The sequence below is a fragment of the Gorilla gorilla genome, chromosome 10 (assembly GCF_029281585.2).
Source record: "Gorilla gorilla gorilla isolate KB3781 chromosome 10, NHGRI_mGorGor1-v2.1_pri, whole genome shotgun sequence".
NCBI lineage: Eukaryota > Metazoa > Chordata > Mammalia > Primates > Hominidae > Gorilla > Gorilla gorilla.
In genome coordinates this window covers 76,237,991-76,260,752 of record NC_073234.2, presented here as the reverse complement: position 1 = coordinate 76,260,752, position 22,762 = coordinate 76,237,991, and the positions used below count along the sequence as shown (strand labels likewise).

The window sequence follows — 22,762 nt, the reverse complement described above, 5'->3', positions numbered from 1 at the left end:
TGAGAAGAGATGGGAAAAATTTATCCCTAATTATATTAAGAAATTATACCTTACAAAAATATTTTTTGTCTAGATAGTGTCTAAAAAGTTTATATTTCATACATATTTTTGTTATCTGTCACACATTCTCATCAGGAAACAGATGACAACGACTAGTAAATTCATGAATTTGTGTCATGCTTATTGTCATCTCTAATGGCTCATTTGAGAAATATTTTGTTGTTGTATGTGTCTGAAATGATGATATACTTAAATTTCTACATTCTGTATGTAGAGTTTTCCAGTTTCCTAGCAGAAACTAACATTTCATGTGTGTGTTTACATATATATGTAAAACAACAGTTATAATTTAAACATCAATTTTTAAAAAATTAACTAACAAATAATCAGTTAATTCGTGAATTTAAAGATGGGATCTCACTCTGTTACCTGCGGGGTAGTGCGGTGGCATTATCATAGTTCACTGCAGCCTTGAACTCCTGGGTTCAAGTGATCTTCCCATCACAAACCTGCACGTTGTGCACGTGTACCCATCTGAAACTTCCAAGTAGCTGGGAGTACAGAGGCACACCACCATGCCCAGTTAATTTATTTTTAAATTTTTTGTATAGATGAAGTCTTGCTATGTTGCCCAAGCTGATCTTGAACTCCTTCCCTCAAGTGATCCTCCTACTTTGGCCTCCTAAAGCATGGGATTACAGCTGTAAGCCACCATGCCCAGCCTTCTTAGACATTAAAATTAATTCTACACTAGGAGTGGCAGTCTTTGCAAAACACAGCTGTGATAAACCAGTGGAAAGAGCCAGAAGACACGGGTTCAGATCCTGTCTTTTCTACTGAAAAATTTTATAACCTCAGGCAAGCTTTAAGTCTAAATTTTCACATCTACTAAATGGATGTGATGTTTGTACCTATCCCACAAGCTTGTTATAAACTCAGATGATGATGTGATTATATCCAGTGTATAAGATTATGGTGATGATTCTGCTTCTGACCGTGATGATTATTTTTCCAGGTTCTCAATTCAGTCAATATACATATTTATTCATTCTATAATATGTAGCAGCATATGCCAACAAGCTTGCTTTGGATTTGAATAAATTGATATATCCTTTATGTTCACTTAGCTAAAAGAAATCTTAAGCATTGTTACAATATGTTTTTTTTTTTAATTTAAATTTTAGTTTTAGAGATGAGAGTCTTGCTCTGTCACCTGGGCTAAAGTGCAATGGTGTGATCATAGCTCACTGCACCTTCGAACTCTGGGGCTCAAACCGTCCTCCAGCCTCAGCCTCCCAAGTGCCTGAGACTACAGGCATGTGCCGCCATGCCAGGCTAAACTACGTTTTTAAAAGGGGAAGAGTCTTCTATGTGTCCTCATGGAATCTATGTTCGTATTGTATCTAGACTTTTTATTTTCACCAAAAAAGTGAAGATTCTGAACATTCCCTTATTATGTTAAGTGTGGAATGGTGGGAAGGGCACTTGGCTGGAGCTGTAGACTTGCATTCCAGGCTCAGCTCTGCCACTGACAGTGTGCGACATTGGGTGGGTGAGTCTCTGGGTAGTGTGGAGTTTGGTTTCCTCACTGGTAACATGAGAGCAATGACTCCTGCCTCTAGAGTTGGAAGGGAAAGTACTTTGTAAAGTGAAAAGTACATGCATGTTAAAGGTGCTTCAGAAACATCTCACTGGAATGATTTTATGGCACTGTCCTTTTACCAAAGCAATGTCCCAACGGCCTTCCCTAAATTCGTCTCTTTTCAGATGCAGTTACACACATATGAGAACACTTTGCTTAATAAAGATACAAGTTTGCAGAAGGTTGGTATTGTTCCTTACCACAAAGGCCCGTGGAATTGGCTAGCTCTCTCCAAATCTGATTCTTTTTTTTTTTTTGACAGAGTCTTGCTCTGTTGCCCAGGCTGGAGTGCAATGGCATGATCTCGGCTCACTGTAACCTCCACCTCCCAGATTCAAGCAATTCTCCTGCCTTAGCCTCCTGAGTAGCTGGGATTACAGGTGTTTTGCCACCATGCCAGCTAATTTTTGTATTTTTAGTAGAGACGGGGTTTCCCCATGTTGGCCAGACTGGTCTTGAACTCCTAACCTCAGGTGATCCACCTGCCTCAGCCTCCTGAAGTGCTGGGATTACAGGCGTGAGCCACCGCGCCCAGCCTAAAAAATCTGATTCTAATATGATATCATGAGACTTTCCTTTATAGTACTTTATAAAAATAAGTTTGAACATATCTTCTCTAAATTCTGGTGGTGTTCATCCACACGTGACAAATATTAGTGTGCCAATCTACCAGTCACTGGCTAGATACTGGTGATGTCGTTTTAATTTCTAACAACATAAATGAGTCTGCAGCCATTCATTTTAGGGTGGAAGAAGAATATATACCCAAATTATTTGAAACCCAATTTGATTGATTGATTAGATAGATGTATAGATAGATATCATTCTATTCTTGTATCCTGTGATTGTAGCCAAGGATACCGGCTACAAAGGTGCTGGTTATGGTAACTTTAAGAGACACAGGAAGGAACACAGCCTCAGTCAATAATCTTCCACAGTCCAAAACAGGGAAGTGAAGAAAGAATGATATTTGCCACTCCTCTTTTCCATGCACATTTTGAAGTTTCAAAAGAAACATGCGTAGCTGTGGACTTTGACTGGGATACTGCATATTGTCCTAACTTGATGTCTTCATTGCGTGTGTTCTCTATGTAATGATATTGCGATAGTAGTGGCTACTCAGTTCCTCCCTAACTCTGGTCTTCTCACCATTCTGCACTCCTGCTCGGGGTTCATCAGGTATTGATTGATCATCTCCCATGTGCCAGCCACCATGCTAGCCACGGGATAAAATTAGAGATCAGGTACTCACTACCTGTACCTTTTGGTCTTGTAGAACAAAACAATGATTTTAAGGAGGTATCATTAGTACTGAAAAAAATCAGATGCCTTAATTTCATTGGTCACTTGCAAGACTGATTTTTTTATTTAACACATCATGATGATAAATATAATTTTGTTTTGGGCTTAAGAATCACCTTTTAGAGTTTGATTCCACTGGGTCAGACAAACACAGATTATATTGACACCAGTTACATATTGCTCCCTTTTTGTCCGTGTGTGTGTGTGTGTGTGTGTGTGTGTTTGTTTTTTTGAGATGGAGTTTCACTCTTGTTGCCCAGGCTGGAGTGCAATGGCGTGATCTTGGCTCACCACAACCTCCACCTCCTGGATTCAAGTGATTCTCCTGCCTCAGCCTCCTGAGTAGCTGGGATTACAGGCATGCGCCACCACGCCTGGCTAATTTTGCATTTTTAGTAGAGACAGGGTTTCCCCATGTTGGTCAGGCTGGTCTGGACCTCCCGACCTCAGGTGATCCGCCCTCCTCAGCCTCCCGAAGTGCTGGGATTACAGTCGTGAGCCACCACGCCCAGCCGTCCTTGTGTGTTTTTAATCGCAAAACACCGACTGGTTCAGTTTTCAAATAGTGAGACTGGTAGGATCGCATGACGATTGGGCATTTACAATTTTTCTGTGGCTCACATTAATAGTCTAATATATATGATTTGGTGGACCCATTACTTTTTTGCTATTATTTCTCTCTTCTACTTTTCAGAAAGGCTTATATATAGAAGAACTTAAATCAACCATCATAGAATATGGAAGCATTATAGAGGTATACCTGTTATTATTAATCTCACACCTTGCAAGGTGGGCTTGTTAAATGTAAATTCCCCACTAGAGTAACATGTACAGCCTAATGTTGTGTGCGATTCCAGAATTTACGAGGGGAAAAAAATAAACTGGCTCATGAGTTACAGCACTTGCAACAGGAACTCATCACGTAAGTAGAGGGCAACCCTTGCCAGCCTCCTCTCTTGTTCCTCTACCCTACATTATTGGCCTAATTGAGCTTTGTATGTGCCACATTCTTTTCTTCTATACTTTTGTATGTGATATTTTCTCTATTTTTCTCCATGAGAACTTCTCTGTGAGTTTTCTATGACCCCTGATTGTCTTAGACAGCTCAGGATGCTATGACAAAATACCATAGACTGTGTGGCTTCAATAATACTCATTTATTTCTTACAGTTTTGGAGGCTGGAACTCCAAGATAAGGGTGCCAGCAGGGTTGAGTTCTAGTGAGGGCCCTGTACTAGGTTGCAGATTGCTGACTTATCCTTGTACAAGCATGGAGGAAAAGCAGTTAGCTAACTCTTTGGCTTCTTCTTATAAAGACACTAATCCCATTCATGAGGGCTCCAACCTCATAACTTAATTACCTTCCAAGTGTTCCATTTCCAAATACCATCGCATTGGGATTAGAAATTCAATATATGAAATAATGGGGGGCAAACAAACATTCAGTCCATTGTGTTGACTTTCCGTTGCTTGCTTTTCCCTTACCCTGGAACTAAGTAACTCTTTTTTTCTTTCTTTTTTTTCTTTTTTTTTTTTTTTTTTTTTTGGAGGTGGAGTCTTGCTCTGTCACCCAGGCTGGAGTGCAGTGGTGTGATCTCGGCCCACTGCAACCTCCACCTCCTGAGTTCAAGCAATTCTTCTGTCTCAGTCCCCCAATAAGCTGGGACTACAGGCATATGCCACCATGCCTGGCTAATTTTTGTGTTTTTAGTAGAGATGGGGTTTCACCATGTTGGCCAGGCTGGTCTCAAACTCCTGACTTCATGATCTGCCTGCCTCGGCCTCTCAAAGTGCTGGGATTACAGGTGTAAGCCACCCAGCCTGGCCTAAGTAATTGTTTTGAATGTAAGCATGGCACCTTGTTCTCACCTCTTTCCTAACACACATCATCCTGTATGATAATTATTTGTTTCTGAATGTGAGTAATATGCTAGTCCAGGATCCACAGGAGCCACTCAGATAACAAAAATGAGTAAAGCTAATGGAATATGCACGCATCTACATTATGCAAATGGCAAAGGAGATAAGTGCATTACCGATATAAAGGCAAAGGGGTTACTCTGTTTAGCTCCAACTAATTGTGACATCAAAACGGTATGGACCTAGTCTGGCCACATCTTCTGATTTTGGAAGAAAAGCCAGAAATCCAGATTTTTAAGTGACATTTTCTGATTTTTAACTGTTGGTACCAATTCTTCTAAAAAATGTGGCCTGGTGTATGACCTCCGAGACTCACCAGTCTGTGCAGCTCCTGGAGGACAGAGACAATTTCTGACCACTCTCCCTATTCCCAAGCACATTATACAATCCTTGGCACATGGCACTGATTGTTTGGTGATAAATGGACCCTATATTCTGTTGACTTCAAACGTAATGTTGGAGGCACACCTAACTAGGCTATTGTTTTTGTTTTTTTCAAGAAATGGGATCCAGTTGAATGTTAATGGAGAGTGTAACAGTATCATCTCTGAAGGAGAAAAGTCTTTACATTATGAACTCACTCTTGCTCAGTCTGCAGAGGTAGGTCATTATAAGAAGATGGAAAGCTTTGAAAGATAACTACCCCATGTGATAGCTTATGATTTAATGAAGGTTCACAGCTTGCCAAAAACTACCAGGGACACTGAGAGAATGTGCTGATAGTTCTTAGAGTCCAAGTCTAAAGTTTCTTAGCTTGGGGAGAAAGGACCATTTTCAAGTTACGGCCGAAAGCTACAGCAAGGTTGAAGGTTTGTGGAAGTGTGCATTCAGGGACTTTGGGACTTTAGAAATCTTTGTTTTCTTGACAGGACAGACTACCTGCCCTGATTCCCCAGTCTGGGATCCCAAAGGTAGCAGTAGATATCCATAAGTTATTTTTTAGAATTTTCCAAACCCTCAAAGTAAATATATTTATCAAAAAATAAAGATGCCCAGAAACAATACCAAATTTATTTGCTTTAGATTATAATTGTATCAGCCCAAATTAATGACATTGATTATTACATTCTGAACAGAAACTAGCATTTTCTTACATGTGTTTCGGTTAATTTTAAAGTGGCAAAATGAATTTATTAGTTTAAACAATTTCCTTTTGTTTGGTAGACCCAGTACTTTATAACATGGGAAGAAATATTTTAAAAACCTTCTCGGGGATAAAGACATTCTGACTCCCTTATGCTATATTTTCATTCCTTTGTATTTTCCAGTTTTGTGCTTGTTATGCTCAGAAATGCTTTATTTAGAAAAACGCTTTCTTTTCACCATTTGATGGTCTCTTCCTATCTGTGGACGATAGATATGTCAGAATGTTCTCCTGTTGACAGCTGTGATGCCACCTTGAAAGGAGAGGAAGAATGCCTTTGGGCAAACGCTATTTGAATTGCTTCTGCCAAGTATGCAGGGACAACATATGCTGCCTTCATCTGAAGCCATCTCCGGCAGCCCTGGACATTCTGTTGAGGGCTGTGCTTTCCTGACATTCTGTTTCAAATACTCATCATTTCACTGTGTTTTTGAAACCAAGCCAAACTGCCAGACTGAATGAAACTGTGGCAAATCTGCCACAGCAGTGTGTTTTTATCCTCAGTCCTCTGAGATAATAATGATGTCAAGATGCCAGCCCAGAAAGTTCTATAGTTCTAAACAGGAAGGTTATCAGCCGGCAAAGTTCTGGCTCTGAGGTTTACCCACTGATGAGCTGGGAAGTTTGTCTTCTAACTAGAATCTCGAAGTAAGAGTCCTGTAACCTTTTCAACAGACAGCAAAAAGAAGGCTTGGGTCATATATTTAAAATATGACAGGAGGAAGAGATTTTGAGAGAAGTATAGGGAATGTACTTTGTGAAACATCATATGGTCTTTTATGAATGGAAGGGAGACAAAAGAAGCCAACCCGTTTTCAGTGGGCTTGATTGAGCGCCCTTCTCTACCAATTTTTTCCCCCTGGGTATTTCTTTACCTATTTTTATGTTAAAATTAGAGCCATAACTGTTTATATCATCAGCATGTAAATGTCATCTATTGATAAATGAGTTTTCCTTAAGACAGAATAAATGTTCAATTGGAGCCATCCCAGAGAGAAAATATCAACAGCTTTTTTAGGATGTAGGAGAATTCCACAAGACTATTGAGAACCAAATGACAAGGACAATGACATTAACTCATGAGCATCATTTTTGTTAAGTGAAAATAATGAATGTTCTTTATTCAGATGTCAATTGTGGGCATTTCGATCCTTGTTTCAGAACACTGAAACTGAAAGTCAGCACAGTGTAATCAACTTGTCATCTCTGGACGCCATGATGGATCAGGAAATGCTGCTATTACTAAGACAGCCTGCGCAGAAGGCAGTGGAATTCACAGCCACGCTTCAGAAGCTGGTATCGTATAACATACCTTTATCATGGTGTTCCGTTTTGGCTGGGAATATCTGCAGATAACTGACCTGCAACCTGTTTGCTGAGTCCAAATGTATCTGTGTGCTGCTGAGACCCAAATTAATACACTCTGAAAAGCGAAGGTTTTTCTCAAACCTTTCTGAAGCTGGCCTTTTAGTTCTGGGTCAATCAGGGCTAACAGATGGACCATTAGATACGGATTGCTTGAGGTTATTTTTTCCTGTGAGCTAATCTTTAGTATCAAAGGGCTGAAGACATGGTATCTATTGAACAGTTTCCTTCTTTAAATTTTCTTCTGGTTAATGGCTGATATTCCTTTCTCCATTTTGACTTTTCACTGGAAACTCTGGATGATTGGAGAAATCAGAGAACAATATTTTCATACTGGTATTGCCAGTCCCTTTCATAGTGCCTAGCATATAGTAGGTAGCATTTAGTTTGGTACATTTTGGTACATTTTACATTTTGTACATTTTGGTACATTTTAGAATGGTAAAAATAAGTGAAAATGGTTGTTTTCTTCTATTTAAAAAGATAGGTTTTGCTCTGGAAAATGATTCTCTCTGTATATATTCAACATGTATAGAGCACCTGACAATATAGCATATACACATGGCAACATCCTGGAATAAAAGAAAGTTACTGGGGGCATTAGATGCAAAGGAACGTATTCTGGCATTTTCCTGAGTTACCTATATAGTAGAACTTTGGTCTCAATGGATTCTGATTATATAATAGCATATGTCTTCCTAGTTGAAGATGTGGAACTCTTTTTTCAGCACGAAGAAATTTCTAAAATTGCAACCCTCATTGAAAACTCTCGACGGTGGGTAACTAATCCAGAAATTACTGTGAAAGAAAAGTGGGAGGAGCAGCTTACTGTAAGTGTTTTATATTTTGTGATTTTCCTGGTTTTTCTTCTACTTTGTTAAGCCAGGTAATAGTATATACAGTACCATTTCTAAGACTTTATTGCAGTCTTCTGCTATCTTAGTCTGATCATGAGTATAGACTGTGTGTCCAGGGGTGTGTAAGAGTGTGAGGGTGAGGAAAATATGTGAGAGAGAGTGAGTGTGCAGATATGTGAGATGTGATGGAGAGAAAATAATAAATAAGATGATTTAATGAAAAAAATGCATTTATCTCCTTGTAAGAATTGGCTAGTCTAAATTAAGATTTTTCCTTAGCCTATTAAAATTGCCTAACTTTGAAAGAATGATTATTGTGTAACAGAATCTTATTCCTGAGACTTTGACGGTTTTACTATCTCAGGAACTTGCAGAACATTGGAAAAACAGGAACTTCTTAGGTAGCTATTCCCAGCTTTATTAGAAAGGAAGCATATGAGAAGGTATCTCTTTCATCTGTCCCTCACCTATTTACCTCTACTTCTTGACTGCCAGCCACTTTCTAGCATCCATCAGCCCCTTAAGTTAAGCTAAAGAAAAAAGGTAAACTCTGGAATATGATTTCAACTCCTTTGCCAATCTAATTTTTTTTTGTTTTTGTTTTTTAAGGCGGAATCTCACTGTTGCCCAGGCTGGAGGGCAGTGGCGTGATCTTGGCTCACTGCAAACTCCTCCTCCTGGGTTCAAGTGATTCTCCTCCCTCAGACTCCCAAGTAGCTGGGATTACATGCATGCACTACCACGCCCGGCTAATTTTTGTATTTTTAGTAGAGACAGGGTTTCATCATTTTGGCCAGGCTGATCTCAAACTCCTGACTTCAGGTGATCCACCCACCTCAGGCCCCCAAAGTGCTGGGATTACAGTCAATCTAATTTTTTTAAGATTACATGTGAATATGATAATCTGTAAATACTGATATTATTGCATTATCTTGTCCCATCCTGTTCTAAAGTAATTGTGATGACTACTGAAGTTGTCAGGGGAAACTTAAGAAAAAGAAAGCAAAGCTCAGTTTTAGGGACATAATAGGCACTTTATACATACTTGTTACATTGACATAACCAATAGGATAGTCAATCTCTGGGCAATTGGGAATTGGTATTAATTAACATACAATTGAAAATTGGTACTCATTGACATACAATTTTGGCATCCAGTATGCCATTGAGATGGAATGTCCACAGCTTTTTAGATTGCCTCTGTCATTTGTCCGTGTTTAACATTGGAGTACTGGGGTTTGTTTTGTGACTTTTCTTGTAGGAATTCAACAATATCATGGAAGAGAAGCTAGATCTTTGCATATTAATGCTGAACATCTTGGGAAACCACAAAGAGTCTCTTGATAAAGAATTTGCCAAATTAATAGAGATTTTGAAGAGATTCAGGCAGGAATATTTTTATTTCAGAAAAGAATTTCTTGCCAGGTGATGATCATTTATATGTAAGAAATCCATGCTTTATATACATGACATGTTTATGATCATGCCACTGCATTCAGTTTACTTTCTGCAAGTTGTATACATTGATTTCAGATGATACTTTTTTCAGAGAAGATATTCTGTTTGATAATTCTGAATTGTAAAATAGTATGAAATTGACTTACATGTTCAAAATTGCAAATGACGAACTATAAAATCTGTGGAAACCAGCCAAGCGCAGTGGCTCACACCTGTAATCCCAGCACTTTGGGAGGCTAAGGTGGGTGAATCACCTGAGGTCAGGAGTTTGAGACCAACCTGGCCAACGTGGTGAAACCCTGTCTCTACTAAAAATACAAAAATTAGCTGGATGTGGTGGTACATGCCTGTAATCCCAGCTACTTGGGAGGCTGAGGCAGGAGAATTGCTTGAACCCGGGAGGCAGAGATTCCGTGAGCTGAGATTGCACTACTGCACTCCAGCCTGGGTGACAGAGTGAGACTCCATTTCAAAAAAAAAAAAAAAAAAAAAATCTGTGGAAACCAGTATACTGAGTTATTTTTTCCCTAGAGAAGGAATTTGGAATTACAAAATATAATCTTTTACCAGAAGAAGCCTTAGAGATCCTCTAGTAACCTCATAATTTTTCAGAGGACTAAGGCATGAAGAGATAAAGTGAATTGACTAAGACCTGAGAGTTACTAATGGAAGCTCTAGAACTTGAAGCCAGGTCTGTTGGCTCCTCCCCATTGGGTTTTATGTTTCACCTCAGTGTATCATGTTGGGCACTGGGCAACTAAATAAATGTCAGTTAAATGGAGTCATAGGGAATAGATGGTAACAAATATAAAATAACTTACCCTCTTATCCTTTCTCTACCCTCAATTCTTATGATAATGGGGAAATTCTTGAAATTTTTACACCCTGGAAACCATAAGCACAGTGATTATATCTTTTGTTAACTATCATTTATATAGCTGCTAGGACCATACTTAGCACTTACTTAAGAAATGCTTTTTGAGCAAATAAGCAAATGAACACGGGTATATATTTCACTTGAACAAAATTTTAAAATGTAATTAGAGACTGAGGTAAGCTTGAAGCAAATAGCCAGAAGAAACTATTTTATTCCCCCCAAATATAAGGAAACTAGATACCAGAGAGAGAATACCAGAGGAACTCTCAAGAAAATGATCTTCTGCTTTCCCTAAGAAGCAGAGAACCCACACTTCCCCATAGTGGTAAAAGATGGGGGCTAAGTGGACACGCAGCTTCCTTACACAGATACCGTCTCCACAAAAGGCAGCGTCAACATTCTTCTTTTTTTTTTTTTTTTTTTTTTTTTTTTGAGACGAAGTCTCACTCTGTCACCCAGGCTGGAGTGCAGTGGCGTGATCTCTGCTCACTGCAAGCTCCGCCTCCCGGGTTCAGGCCATTCTCCTGCCTCAGCCTCCCGAGTAGCTGGGACTACAGGCACCTGCCACCACGCCCAGCTAATTTTTTGTATTTTTAGTAGAGACGGGGTTTCACCATGTTAACCAGGATGGTCTCGATCTCCTGACCTCGTGATCCGCCCCCCTCGGCCTCCCAAAGTGCTGGGATTACAGGCGTGAGCCACCACGCCCGGCAACATTCTTCTATTTAGCAACAAAGAACTACTTGGAGAGAGGTCTGCACTAATGTCATCTCGAAATGAGTGAATCTTCTGTATTGTCCTACTTAGACATACAAGCAGCCCGGTTAAATAACAGTAGGTGTCATTTGTCTAGAGGCTACTGTGTCAGATGTAGTGCTAAGAATCTGACATATATTTATCTCCAGAGAGGTTCCATAATTTGCCTAAGGTCACCCAGCTGGGATTAAGTGACAGCTGGGATTCAGTCCTAGTTCTGTCTGACTTCAGAACCTGTGTCCTTTCAATGGTTGATCTCCCACCATCGACTTGTTAAATCTGATACAAGATTCTTTAAAAATATTCTGGGAACCTGGCATTGGGCAAAATACTCCTTATCAGCATAAGATGGTTATAACCTCTGGCTTTTGGACACAATTTAAAACTGACAAAGCCACATAAAGGCTACACACAAAATAATTTGACTGTGGATTTTAGCTATGAATAAGTAAATAGCTGGGTGCCCCGGCTCATGCCTGTAATCCCAGCACTTTGGGAAGCCAAGACAGGAGGATAGTTTGAGCCTGGGAGTTCAGACCTGCCTGGGCAACATAGCGAGACCCTGTCCCTAAAAATTTTTAAATGAGCTGGGCATGGTGATGCATGCCTGTAGTCTCAGCTACTTGGGAGGTTGAGGTGGAAGGATTGAGCCCAGGAGTTTGAGGCTACAGTGAGCTATTATTGTGCCAGTGCGCTCTAGCAGCTTGTGAGACAGAGCAAGACACTGCCTCTTAAAAAAAAAAGAGAGAGAGAGAGAAAAGAAAAGAAAAAGAAAATGAATGGAGTATTTTGTGAGGATGAGAGAGAATTCTGTTTAGATGAGGTAGGAAATGTTTATTAAAGGTAAATTTTTAGGGGCTATTTACTGAGGAAGAGAAGGTTCCCATTCTGCTGTGGGACAAATAGGCTCTAATGCTGAAGAATGGAAATAATTGAGTGGGCCAAAGAGAGGCATGGACAGGAAAGTTCTCTCAGAAGCCTTGGCGAGGAAACAAGTCTTGATTCGTACGACATCCGTCAGGATGTCTGCTCTTTGCCTGGCTTCCACCCCTTCCCCAACCCCAGGTGCTAAGCAATTATAGGAAATAAGACAGAAATCTCTGCCTCTATGAAACTAACATCTAGTAAAGGATGCAAATAACAAACAAACAAACATATAATGTCAGGGAGTGGTATTAAGAAAATTAAATCAGGATAAGAAGACAGAGAATGACTAGGAGCATTTTAGAGAGAATAGCCAGGAAAGTCCTGCCTGAGGAGTGACGAATTGAGTAGAGAGCTGAGTGGGGCGAGGGAGTGAGCTATGTGATGATCCGGGTGTGTTCCAGGCAGAGCAAGGAGCCGGTGCAAGGAGCCTGAGGTTGTAGTGAGCTTGTTGTTTTTGAGCAGCAGCAAGAAGCCGCCATGGCTGGGGCAGGGTGGGGGGTGGGCAGTGGTAGGATGTGGGGCCAGAAGGATAGACAGGGGCCAGGCCACACACAGCCTTTGCAGTCCATGTTTAGGAGTTGGGATTTCATTGAGTATGGTGAGAAGCCATCAGAGGGTTAGGAGCAGAGAAAAAATGTGATTTGTGTTTTGTTTTTGTTTGTTTTTATTTTTTTCTTCTTTCTTTGTGATTTGTGTTTTGAAAGATCTGCTGGATGAAGAATTATTTATAGAGGGCGAAAGTGAAAGCAGTGAGATGAGTAAGAAGAGTTTTCTTTTCTTTTGTTTTCTTTTTTTTCAAGACAGAGTCTCACTTCATCACCCAGGCTGGAGAGCAGTGGCACGATTTCAGCTCACTGGAACCTCCACCTCCCGGGTTCAACCTCCACCTCCCGAGTTCAAGCGATTCTCTTGCCTCAGACTCCCAAGTAGCTGCATGCCGCTATGCTCAGCTAAGTTTTGTTTTTTGTTTTTTTTTTTCAGTAGAGATGGGGTTTTGCTGTGTTGGCCAGGCTGGTCTCAAACTCCTGGTCTCAAGTGATCTGCCCACCTAGGCCTCCCAAAGTGCTGGGATTACAGGTATGAGCCACAGCACCAAGCCAGAGAAGAGGTTTTCAACAACAGATAACCATTTAGACATTCTGATATGAACTTACTGGTTTGTGACCCATTAAAAAAAAAAGACATAAAATAATAGAGTGCATTACATATAGTAAGAATAAGCAGTGCTGAATTGAATTTTTGTTTCAGCTGTGTGTGTATGTATATGTGTGTTTGTTTGTATACTGAGTTGAAATATAAAATATTTCATGATTAAAAAGTTATAGACTTAGGAACTATTGCTGCAGTCCAGGTGAGGGATGTAGTGTGGGTCAGGGTAATAGTCATGGAAGTGATAAGAAATTATTAAATTTGAAGTGTATTTTTGAGGGTGGATCTGATCAAACATGCTGGCAAGTTATATGTGTGGAGAAAGAGAGGAGTCATCCTTGACTTAGAGGCTTTTGATCTGAAAACCAGGTAAATGGTGTGCTATTTAGACAGCAAAGTCTGAGAAAGATGCAGACTGGAATAGAAATCAAGATTTATCATTCGAACATGTTGGCAGGGAGAATTGTTGGATTTAAACACAAACACAAGCTAATATATACCTCTTTACATGATGATAAAATTTCTGTGGGAGAAAAATCTTCAAAGGTTTATCATCTGTTGAATATCTTTAACAGATGGTACCATCTAATTTTTTTTTTTATGAGACAGAGTCTCGCTCTGTCGCCAGGGTGGAGTGCAGTGGTGCTATCTTGGCTCACTGCAGCCTCTGCCTCCCGGGTTCAAGTGATTCTCCTGCTTCAGTGTCCTGAGTAGCTGGGACTACAGGCACGTGCCACCACGCCCAGCTAATTTTTTGTACTTGTAGTGGAGATGGGGTTTCACCATGTTGGCCAGGATGGTCTCGATCTCTTGACCTCGTGATCCACCTGCCTCGGCCTCCCAAAGTGCTGGGATTATAGGCATGAACCACCGCGCCTGGCCCCCATCTAGTATTTTTAGAAAGCTATTTCTAAGACTTATGATTCATAAAGTTCATAAAACATGTTGTTATATTGGTGAAAATACATATAAGTAATTGAAAGTATGAGTATTAATAAATAAGGATTTATGATGGTCCTTAAAGTCCTTTTGCTTTCTCTTGGAAGATAATGGACACTCTTGAGAATATAGACTATTCCTGGAAGAGAGAAAAGTAGATAAAAGTGATGTCTTTAAAATTAAAAAAAAAAAAAAAGAAGAGGAATGATTCCTGCAAGATGGTGGAATAGGAAGCTCTGGACCCTCCTTCTCTCCAGGAGCACATGAATTCAACAACAATACATGAACAAATTCCTATTGTGAAGAACCCAGAAACTAGTTGAGAGGCTCCTGAATCCTGAGTGAGAGTGAATCCAGCTTCATCAAGGCTGGTAGGAAAATCTGAGGAATCCTCACCATAATCCCTATCCCTAGATTAGCGCCATGTCAATGGAAAGAAACCTCCAGCTCTCAGCTTCTCCCTAGCATGGTGGGGTGGGGAGGAGAATCAAACCACATGTCCAGCATTTCAGCTTTCCTGGGGGCTGCCTAAGATACTAGCTTCTGTTTCACTTGTCTTATAGTGCTAATGGGACCTGGCATACTCTAGATGCCTGGATACCACTGAAAACGAAGAAGGTAGTTTGAACTAGCATGCATGCGCTTGCTGGAGCCCCTACTCCCAGCTCAGTGAAAAGCCCTAGGTCTCAGCTTCTTTCCAGGGATGAAAGGATGGAAGAGCTGGATTATGTATCCAATGTTTCAATTTTTCTGGATGCTGCCCAAAGAAATGGCTTCTGTCTTACCTGTCTCGGAGTACTATGAGACCCATCATGCTCTAGATGCCTGGGGGCTGCTAGAAACAAAAATGGTGGTTTGGATTAGTGTGAGTGTTTGAGACCACCCCTGGCCTCCAGAATCTCTTCCTGGATTGATTAAGGGTTTTCTCCTGTATGAGATCAGTGTGTGAAGACTGGGAGAGTTGGCTATTTTTTCTAATGCATAGTTAAAAAGAGTCAAGGACAATAAAGAAGTAGGAAAATATGTTGCAAACAAAGGAACAAAATAAAGCTCCAGAAACGGACCCTAATGAAACAGGTAAAGAGCTTACCTGACAGAGAATCCCATAAAAATGCTCGTGGTCAGAAGAAAATGCCTGTGCAAAGTTAGAATTTTAACAAAAAGAAAATACAAACACAGAACACTGTAACACTGTAATGGTTGCGGTTAAATCACTTTTAATTCTTATATAAAAGTTAAAAGTATTATAAGTAAAAATAACTATAAAAATGTTTATGATACATAACTAAAAATATGTAAATTATGATATCAATAATAAAGTGTTTGAAGGACAGAGTAATAGAATAGAGTTTTTATATGTGATGGAATTTAGGTTGTTAGCTTAAAATAGACTATTATAAGATGTTTTATGTACGCTCCATGGTAACCCCAAAGAACATACCTATAGAGCAGATACACAAAGAAAGGAATCAAAGAATATTAATACGGAGAAGTCAACAAAACTCAAAGGAAGGCAAGCAGAGAGGAAAAGAGGGAAAAAATAACTACAAGACAGACAGAAAAATAATAAAATGGCAATAGTAAGTCCTTCCCTATCAATAATTACTTCAAATATAAATGGATTAAACTTACCAATCAAAAGACATAGAGGGCTGAACATATTAAATTTTAAAAAGCCCAGATTCAACTGTATGCTGTCTCAAGAGACTCACTTTAGATTTAAGTACATACATAAGCTGAAGGTGAAGAGATGAAAAAAGATATTCCAAGCAAATGGCAGCCAAAAGAGAGTATGGGTAACTATATCAGACAAAATAGACTTTATGTCAAAAACTGTCATAAGAGACAAAGAAGGACATTATATAATAAAAGGATCAACTCACCAAGAAAATACGATATCTACACACCCAACATTAGAGAACCTAAATATATAAAGCAAACACTGACAGAACTGAAGGGGGAAATAGAAGACATAGACAGCAATAAAATAATAAGAGACTGTAGTATTTCATGTTGAATAATGGATAGAACATTTAGACAGAAAATCAATAAGGAAACAGCAGGCTTGAATAGCACTAGAGAGTAAATGGACCTAACACAGAACATTCTGCCCAACTGCAGTAGAATATACATCCTTCTTAAATGCACATAGAACATTCTTCAGGATAGACCACACATTAGGTCACAAAACAAATAGTAACAAATTTAAGATTATTGAAATCATACTAATTATCTTTTTCCTACCATAATGGAATAAAACTAGAAATGTATAGCAGAAGGAAAATGGAAATATTCACAAATATGTGAGAATTAAACAACAGACTCTTGAACAACAAATAGGTCAATGAAGAAATAAAGAAAATTAGACTTGAGACAAATGAAAACAAAAGCACATACCAAAATCTTTGGGATGTAGAAAAAGCAGTACTCCTAAGAGGGCATTTTATAGTGATAAACACTTATTAAAAAAGAAAATAAATTTCAGATAAACCTAACTTTTTACACTTCAGTGAACTAGAAAAAGAACAACTTAAGCCCAAAGTTCCTTCCCAGAAGAAAGGAAATAATAAAAATTAGAGCAAAAAGTTGTTTAAAATAGAAAAGCAATTAAAAAGCAGCAAAACTAAGAGATGGATTTTTGAAAAGATAAACAAGACAGACAAACCTTTAGCTAGACTAAGAAGAAGACTCGAAATCAGAAATGAAGGAGATATTACAACTAGAACTGCAGAAATACAAAGGATTATAAAAGACTAGTATAAACAATTTTATGCCAACAAATTAGATAACCTAGAAGAAATGGAAAAATTCCCAGAAACATACACCCCATCATATTTCTTTATGAATCATGAAGAAATTGAAAATCTGAAAAGATCTACAACCAGTAAGGAGATTGTCTCAGTAATTAAACACCTCCCAAAAAAAGAAAAGCCCAGTATAAGATGGCTTCACTGGCGAATTCTACCAAACATTTAAAGAAGATTAATGCTAATCCTTCTGAAATTCTTTACCAAATAAAAGATTAAAAAAAAAAAAGGAAAGGAAAAGGAAGGTACACTTACAAATTCATTTCATGAGGCCAGCATTATCCTGATACCAAAGCTAGGCCAGTACCCCTGATGATGCAAAATCCTCAAGAAAATATAAGCCAGTCAAATACAAAAGCACATTGAAAGGCTTATACACCACGACCAAGTGGGATTTATTTCTGGGATGCAAGGATGGTTCAATATATGCAAATTGATTATCTTGATATACCACATTAACAGAATGGAGCATAAATATTTTGTGATCATCTCTATAGGTGCAGAAAAAACATTTGATAAAATTTAACAGTATTTTGTGTAAAAACTCTTAAGAAACTAGGAATAGAAGAAAATTATCTCAACATAATAAAAGTAATGTATGAAAAACTCGGTGAACATCACTCAGTGGTAAAACACAAAGTTTTTCCTCTAAGATCAGCAACAAAGCAAGGATGTGAGCACTCTCACCACTTCTGTTCAGTGTAGTACTAGCCAGAGCATTTAGGCAAGAAAAAAAAATAAAAGGCATGTAAATATAAAAGGAAGAAGTAAAATGATCTCTGCAGATAACATGATCTTATTTATAGAAAACTCTAATGATTTCACAAAAAAACCTGTTAGAATAAAATTTAGTAAAGTTGCATGACACAAAATCAACATACCATAATAAATTTCATTTATATATGAGCAACATTGAACCATCTGAAAAAGAAATTAACAATCTCATTTACAATAGCATCAAAAAGAATACTTTGAAATAAATTTAAAGAGGTAAAAAACATATAATAAAAACTACAAAATATTGATGAGAGAAATTAAAGAAGACACAAATAAATGAAAAGGCATCCTACATTCATAGATTGGAAGATAACATGTTGTTTAAATGTCCATACTACCCAAAGCAATCTATAGATTCAATGCAATCCCTAACAAAAATTCCAATCGCATTTTTTTACAGGAATAGAAAAAAAATCCTAAAACTCTTATGGAACCATGAGGGACCCTGAATAGCTGAAAACAATCTTGAGAAGAAAGAACAAAGATGGAGACATTACCGTTCCTGATTTCAAAATATATTACAAAGCTACAGTAATTAAACCAGTATGGTATTAGCATAAAGACAGATATATAGACCAATGAAACAGAAGAGAGAGCCTAGAAATAAACCAATGCATAGATGGTCAATTGATCTTCAACATAGATACTAAGAATATGTAATAGGGAAAGGATAATCTCTTCAACAAATGGTGCAGGGATAACTGGACATCCACAGACAAAAGAATGAAATTGGACTCTTATACCATAAACAAAAATCAATTAAAAATGGATTAAAGATGTAAATTTAAGACCTGAAACTGAAAACACCTAGAAGAAAACATGGGGGAAAGCTTCATAACATTGGTCTTGGCAAGATTTCTTGGATATGACACCAAAAGCACAGGCAACAAAAGCAAAATAGGCATGTTGGACTGCATCAGTCTGAAAAGCTTCTGCACAGCAAAGAATACAATGCAATGAAAAGACAACCTATGGAATGGGAGAAAATATTTGTAAACTAAAAAACTGATAAGGGGTTAATTTTTTGTTGTTGTTTTTTGTTTTTGTTTTTTCCTTTAACTTTTAAGTTCCAGGGTACATGTGCAGGATGTGCAGGTTTATTACATAGGTAAATGTGTGCCATAGTGGTTTGCTGCACAGATCAACCCATCACCTGGGTATTAAGCCCAGCATCCATTTGCTATTCTTCCTGATGCTCTCCCTCCTCACCTGCTTGACAGGCTTCCAGTGTGTGGTGTTCCCCACAATGTGTCCATGTGTTCTCATCATTCAGCTCCCACTCATAAGTGAGAACATGTGACGTTTGGTTTTCTGTTCCTGTGTTAGTTTGCTGAGGATAACAGCTTCCAGCTCCATCCATGTCCCTGCAAAGGACGTGACCTTGTTCCTTTTTATGACTGCGTAGTATTCCACGGTGTACATGTATCACATTTTCTTTATCCGGTCTATCACTGATGGGCATTTTGGTTGACTCCATGTCTTTGCTATTATGAATAGTGCTGCAATGAACATATGCATGCATGTATCTTTATAATAGAATGATTTATATTCCTTGGGTATATACTCAGTAATGGGATTGCTGGGTCAAATGGTATTTCTACCTCTATTTAGATCTTTGAGGAATTACCACACTGCCTTCCACAATGGATGAACTAATTTATACCCCACCAACAGTATAAAAGCATACCTTTTTCTCTGCAACCTCACCAGCATCTGTTGTTTCTGGGATTTTTAATAATTGCCATTCTGGCTGGCATGAGGTGGTATCTTACTGTGATTTTGCATTTCTCTAATGATCAGTGATGTTGAGCTTTTTTTCATGTTTGTTGGCCATGTGAATGTCTTATTTTGAGAAGTGTCTGTTCCTGTCCTTTGCCCACTTTTTATTTTTTTATTTTTTTGAGACAGTCTCTCTCTGTTGCTCAGGCTGGAGTGCAATGGCAGGGTCTCGATCTCGGCTCACTGCAACCTCCACCTCCCAGGTTCAAGCAATTCCTCTGCCTCAGCCTCCCGAGTAGCTGGGACTACAGGCACACACCACCACACCCAGCTAATTTTTGTGTTTTTAGTAGAGATGGGCTTTCACCACGTTGGCCAGGCTGGTCTCGAACTCCTGACCTCAAGCAATCCACCTGCCTCAGTCTCCGAAAGTGCTGGGATTACAGGTGTGAGCCACTGAGCCTGGCTTGACCACTTTTTAATATTTTTTTCTTGTAAATTTGTTAAAGTTCCTTGCAGACTCTGGATATTAAAGCTTTGTCCAATGGATAGATTGAAAAAATGTTCTCCCATTCTCTAGGTTGTCTGTTGACTCTGATGATAGTTTATTTTGCTGTGCAGAAACTCTTTAGTTTAATTAGATCCTACTTGTCAATTTTTGCTTTTGTTGCAATTGCTTCTGGTGCTTTTATCGTGAAATCTTTGCCTGTGCCTATGTCCTGAATTTTACTGCCTGGATTTTCTTCCAGGGTTTTTATAGTTTTGGGTTTTACACTTAGTCTTTAATCTATATTGAGTTAATTTTTGTATAAGGATTGAGGAAGGGGCCCAGTTTCAATTTTCTGCATGTAGCTAGCCAGTTCTCCCAGCACCATTTATTCCCATTGCTTGTTTTTGTCAGGTTTGTCAAAGATCAGATGGTTGCTGGTGTACAGTCCTATTTCTGAGTTCTCTATTCTGTTCCATTGGTCTATGTATCTGTTTTTGTACCAGTACCATGCTATTTGGCTACTGTAGCCTTGTAGTATAGTTTAAAGTCGGGTAGCGTGATGCCTCCAGCTTTGTTCTCTTTTCTTAGGATTGTCTTGGCTATTTGGGTTCTTTTTTGATTCCATATGAATTTTTAAATAGTTTATTCTAATTCTGTGAAGACTGCCAATGGCAGTTTAATAGGAATAGCATTGAATCTATAAATTACTTTGGGCAGTATGGCTATTTTCATGATATTGATTCTTCCTATCCATGAGCATGGAATGTTTTTCCATTTGTTTGTGTCCTCTCTGATTTCCTTAAGCAGTGGTTTGTAGTTCTCCTTGAAGAGGTCCTTCACTTATGGGGTTAATATTTAGAAAATATAAGAAACCCCTACAACTCAAGAACAACAACAAAAAAACACAAATAACTAGATTTAAAAATAGACAAAAGACTTGAATAGGCATTTCTCAAAAGAAGACGATAAATGGCCAAACAGGTGTACAAACATACTCAACATAACTAATCATTAGGAAAATGCAAGTTAAGACTATAATTAGATATTGTATCATACCTGTTAGGATGGCTATTATTTTAAAAGGGCCGGACGCAGTGGCTCACGCCTGTAATCCCAGCACTTTGGGAGGCTGAGGCAGGCGGATCACGAGGTCAGGAGATCGAGACCATCCTGGCTAACAAGGTGAAACTCTGTCTCTACTAAAAATACAAAAAAATTAGCCGGGCATAGTGGCAGGCGCCTGTAGTCCTAGCTACCCGGGAGGCTGAGGCAGGAGAATGGCCTGAACCCGGGAGGCGGAGCTTGCAGTGAGCCAAGATTGTGCCACTGCACTCCAGCCTGGGCAACACAGCGAGACTGTGTCTCAAAAAAAAGAAAAAAAAAAGAAAAAAAAAGAAAAAAAAAGCTACTCGGGAGGCCGAGGCAGGAGACTGGCGTTAGCCTGGGAGGTGGAGCTTGCAGTGAGCCGAGGTTGCGCCACTGCACTCCATCCAGCCTGGGTGACAGAGCGAGACTCTGTCTCAAAAAAACGAAAACAAAAAACAAATAAAAAAAAGTGTTGGTGAGGATGTAGAGATATTGGAGTCCTAGTGCACAGTTGGGGGAATGGAAAGTGGTGCAGGCACTATAGAAAATGTTATGGAGGGCCGGGTGCGATGGCTCATGCCTGTAATCCCAGCACTTTGGGAGGCCGAGACAGGCGGATCTCGAGGTCAGGAAATCGAGACCATCCTGGCCAACATGGTGAAACCCCGTCCCTACTAAAGTACAAAACATTAGCCGGGCTTGGTGGCGCGTGCCTGTAGTCCCAGCTACCCCCGGGAGGCTGAGGCAGGGGAATCGCTTGAACCCGGGAGCCGAAGGTTGCAGTGAGCCGAGATCGCGCCAGTGCACTCCAGCCTGGAGACAGAGCGAGACTTCGTCTCAAAAAAAAAAAAAAAACAGTTACAGAGTTTTCTCAAAATATTAAAAATTAAACTACCATCTGATCTAGGAACCCCACTTCTGGGTATTTATCCAAAATAATTAAAATCAGCACCTGGAAGAGCTATTTGCATTCCCATATTCACTGCGGCATTATTCTCAATAGCCAAGATTTGGAAACAACCTGAATGTCCACGGATGATTGGATAAAGAAAATTTGGTATATAAATACAAGGGAATATTATCCAACCTTTAAAAAGAAGGAAATTCTGCCACATATGACAACATAGATAAACCTGGAGGACACTATCCCAAGTAAAATAAGTGAGTCACAGAACAACAAATACTGCACGATCCCACTTCTCTGAGGTATCTAAAACAGTTAAACTAATAGAAATAGAGAGAATAGTGGTTGCCAGGAGCTAGGGGAGGGGAAATGAGGAGTTGCTACTCAATAGGTATAAAGTTTCAGTTATGCAAGATGAAGATGTTCTAGAGATCTGCTGTACAACATTATGCCTGTAGTTAATAATACTGTATTGTACACTTAAAAATTTGTTAAGTGGGTAAATCTCCTGTTAAATGTTCCTGCCACAGTTAAAGAAAAAGAGAGAGAGAGACAACTATAAGCTATTGAAGGACGCTCAGTGGAAAGTGTGGTGATGTAGGCAGTTTTTATTTTTGCTTAGGATTTTGTTTGCTTGTTTACC

The 22,762-nt window shown here is 39.1% G+C and overlaps 1 protein-coding gene across 1 annotated transcript in view; it reads left to right on the top strand.

Moving 5' to 3' along the window:
* IRAG2 (inositol 1,4,5-triphosphate receptor associated 2) overlaps window positions 1-22,762 on the top strand; it is a 111,687-nt gene that overhangs the window by 30,931 nt on the left and 57,994 nt on the right. The window contains exons 11-17 of the mRNA XM_055358031.2: window positions 1,768-1,824; window positions 3,639-3,698; window positions 3,802-3,866; window positions 5,365-5,464; window positions 7,170-7,304; window positions 8,102-8,203; window positions 9,492-9,655. Coding sequence (XP_055214006.1) covers window positions 1,768-1,824; window positions 3,639-3,698; window positions 3,802-3,866; window positions 5,365-5,464; window positions 7,170-7,304; window positions 8,102-8,203; window positions 9,492-9,655 — 683 coding nt within the window. The remainder of the gene's footprint in view (window positions 1-1,767; window positions 1,825-3,638; window positions 3,699-3,801; window positions 3,867-5,364; window positions 5,465-7,169; window positions 7,305-8,101; window positions 8,204-9,491; window positions 9,656-22,762) is intronic.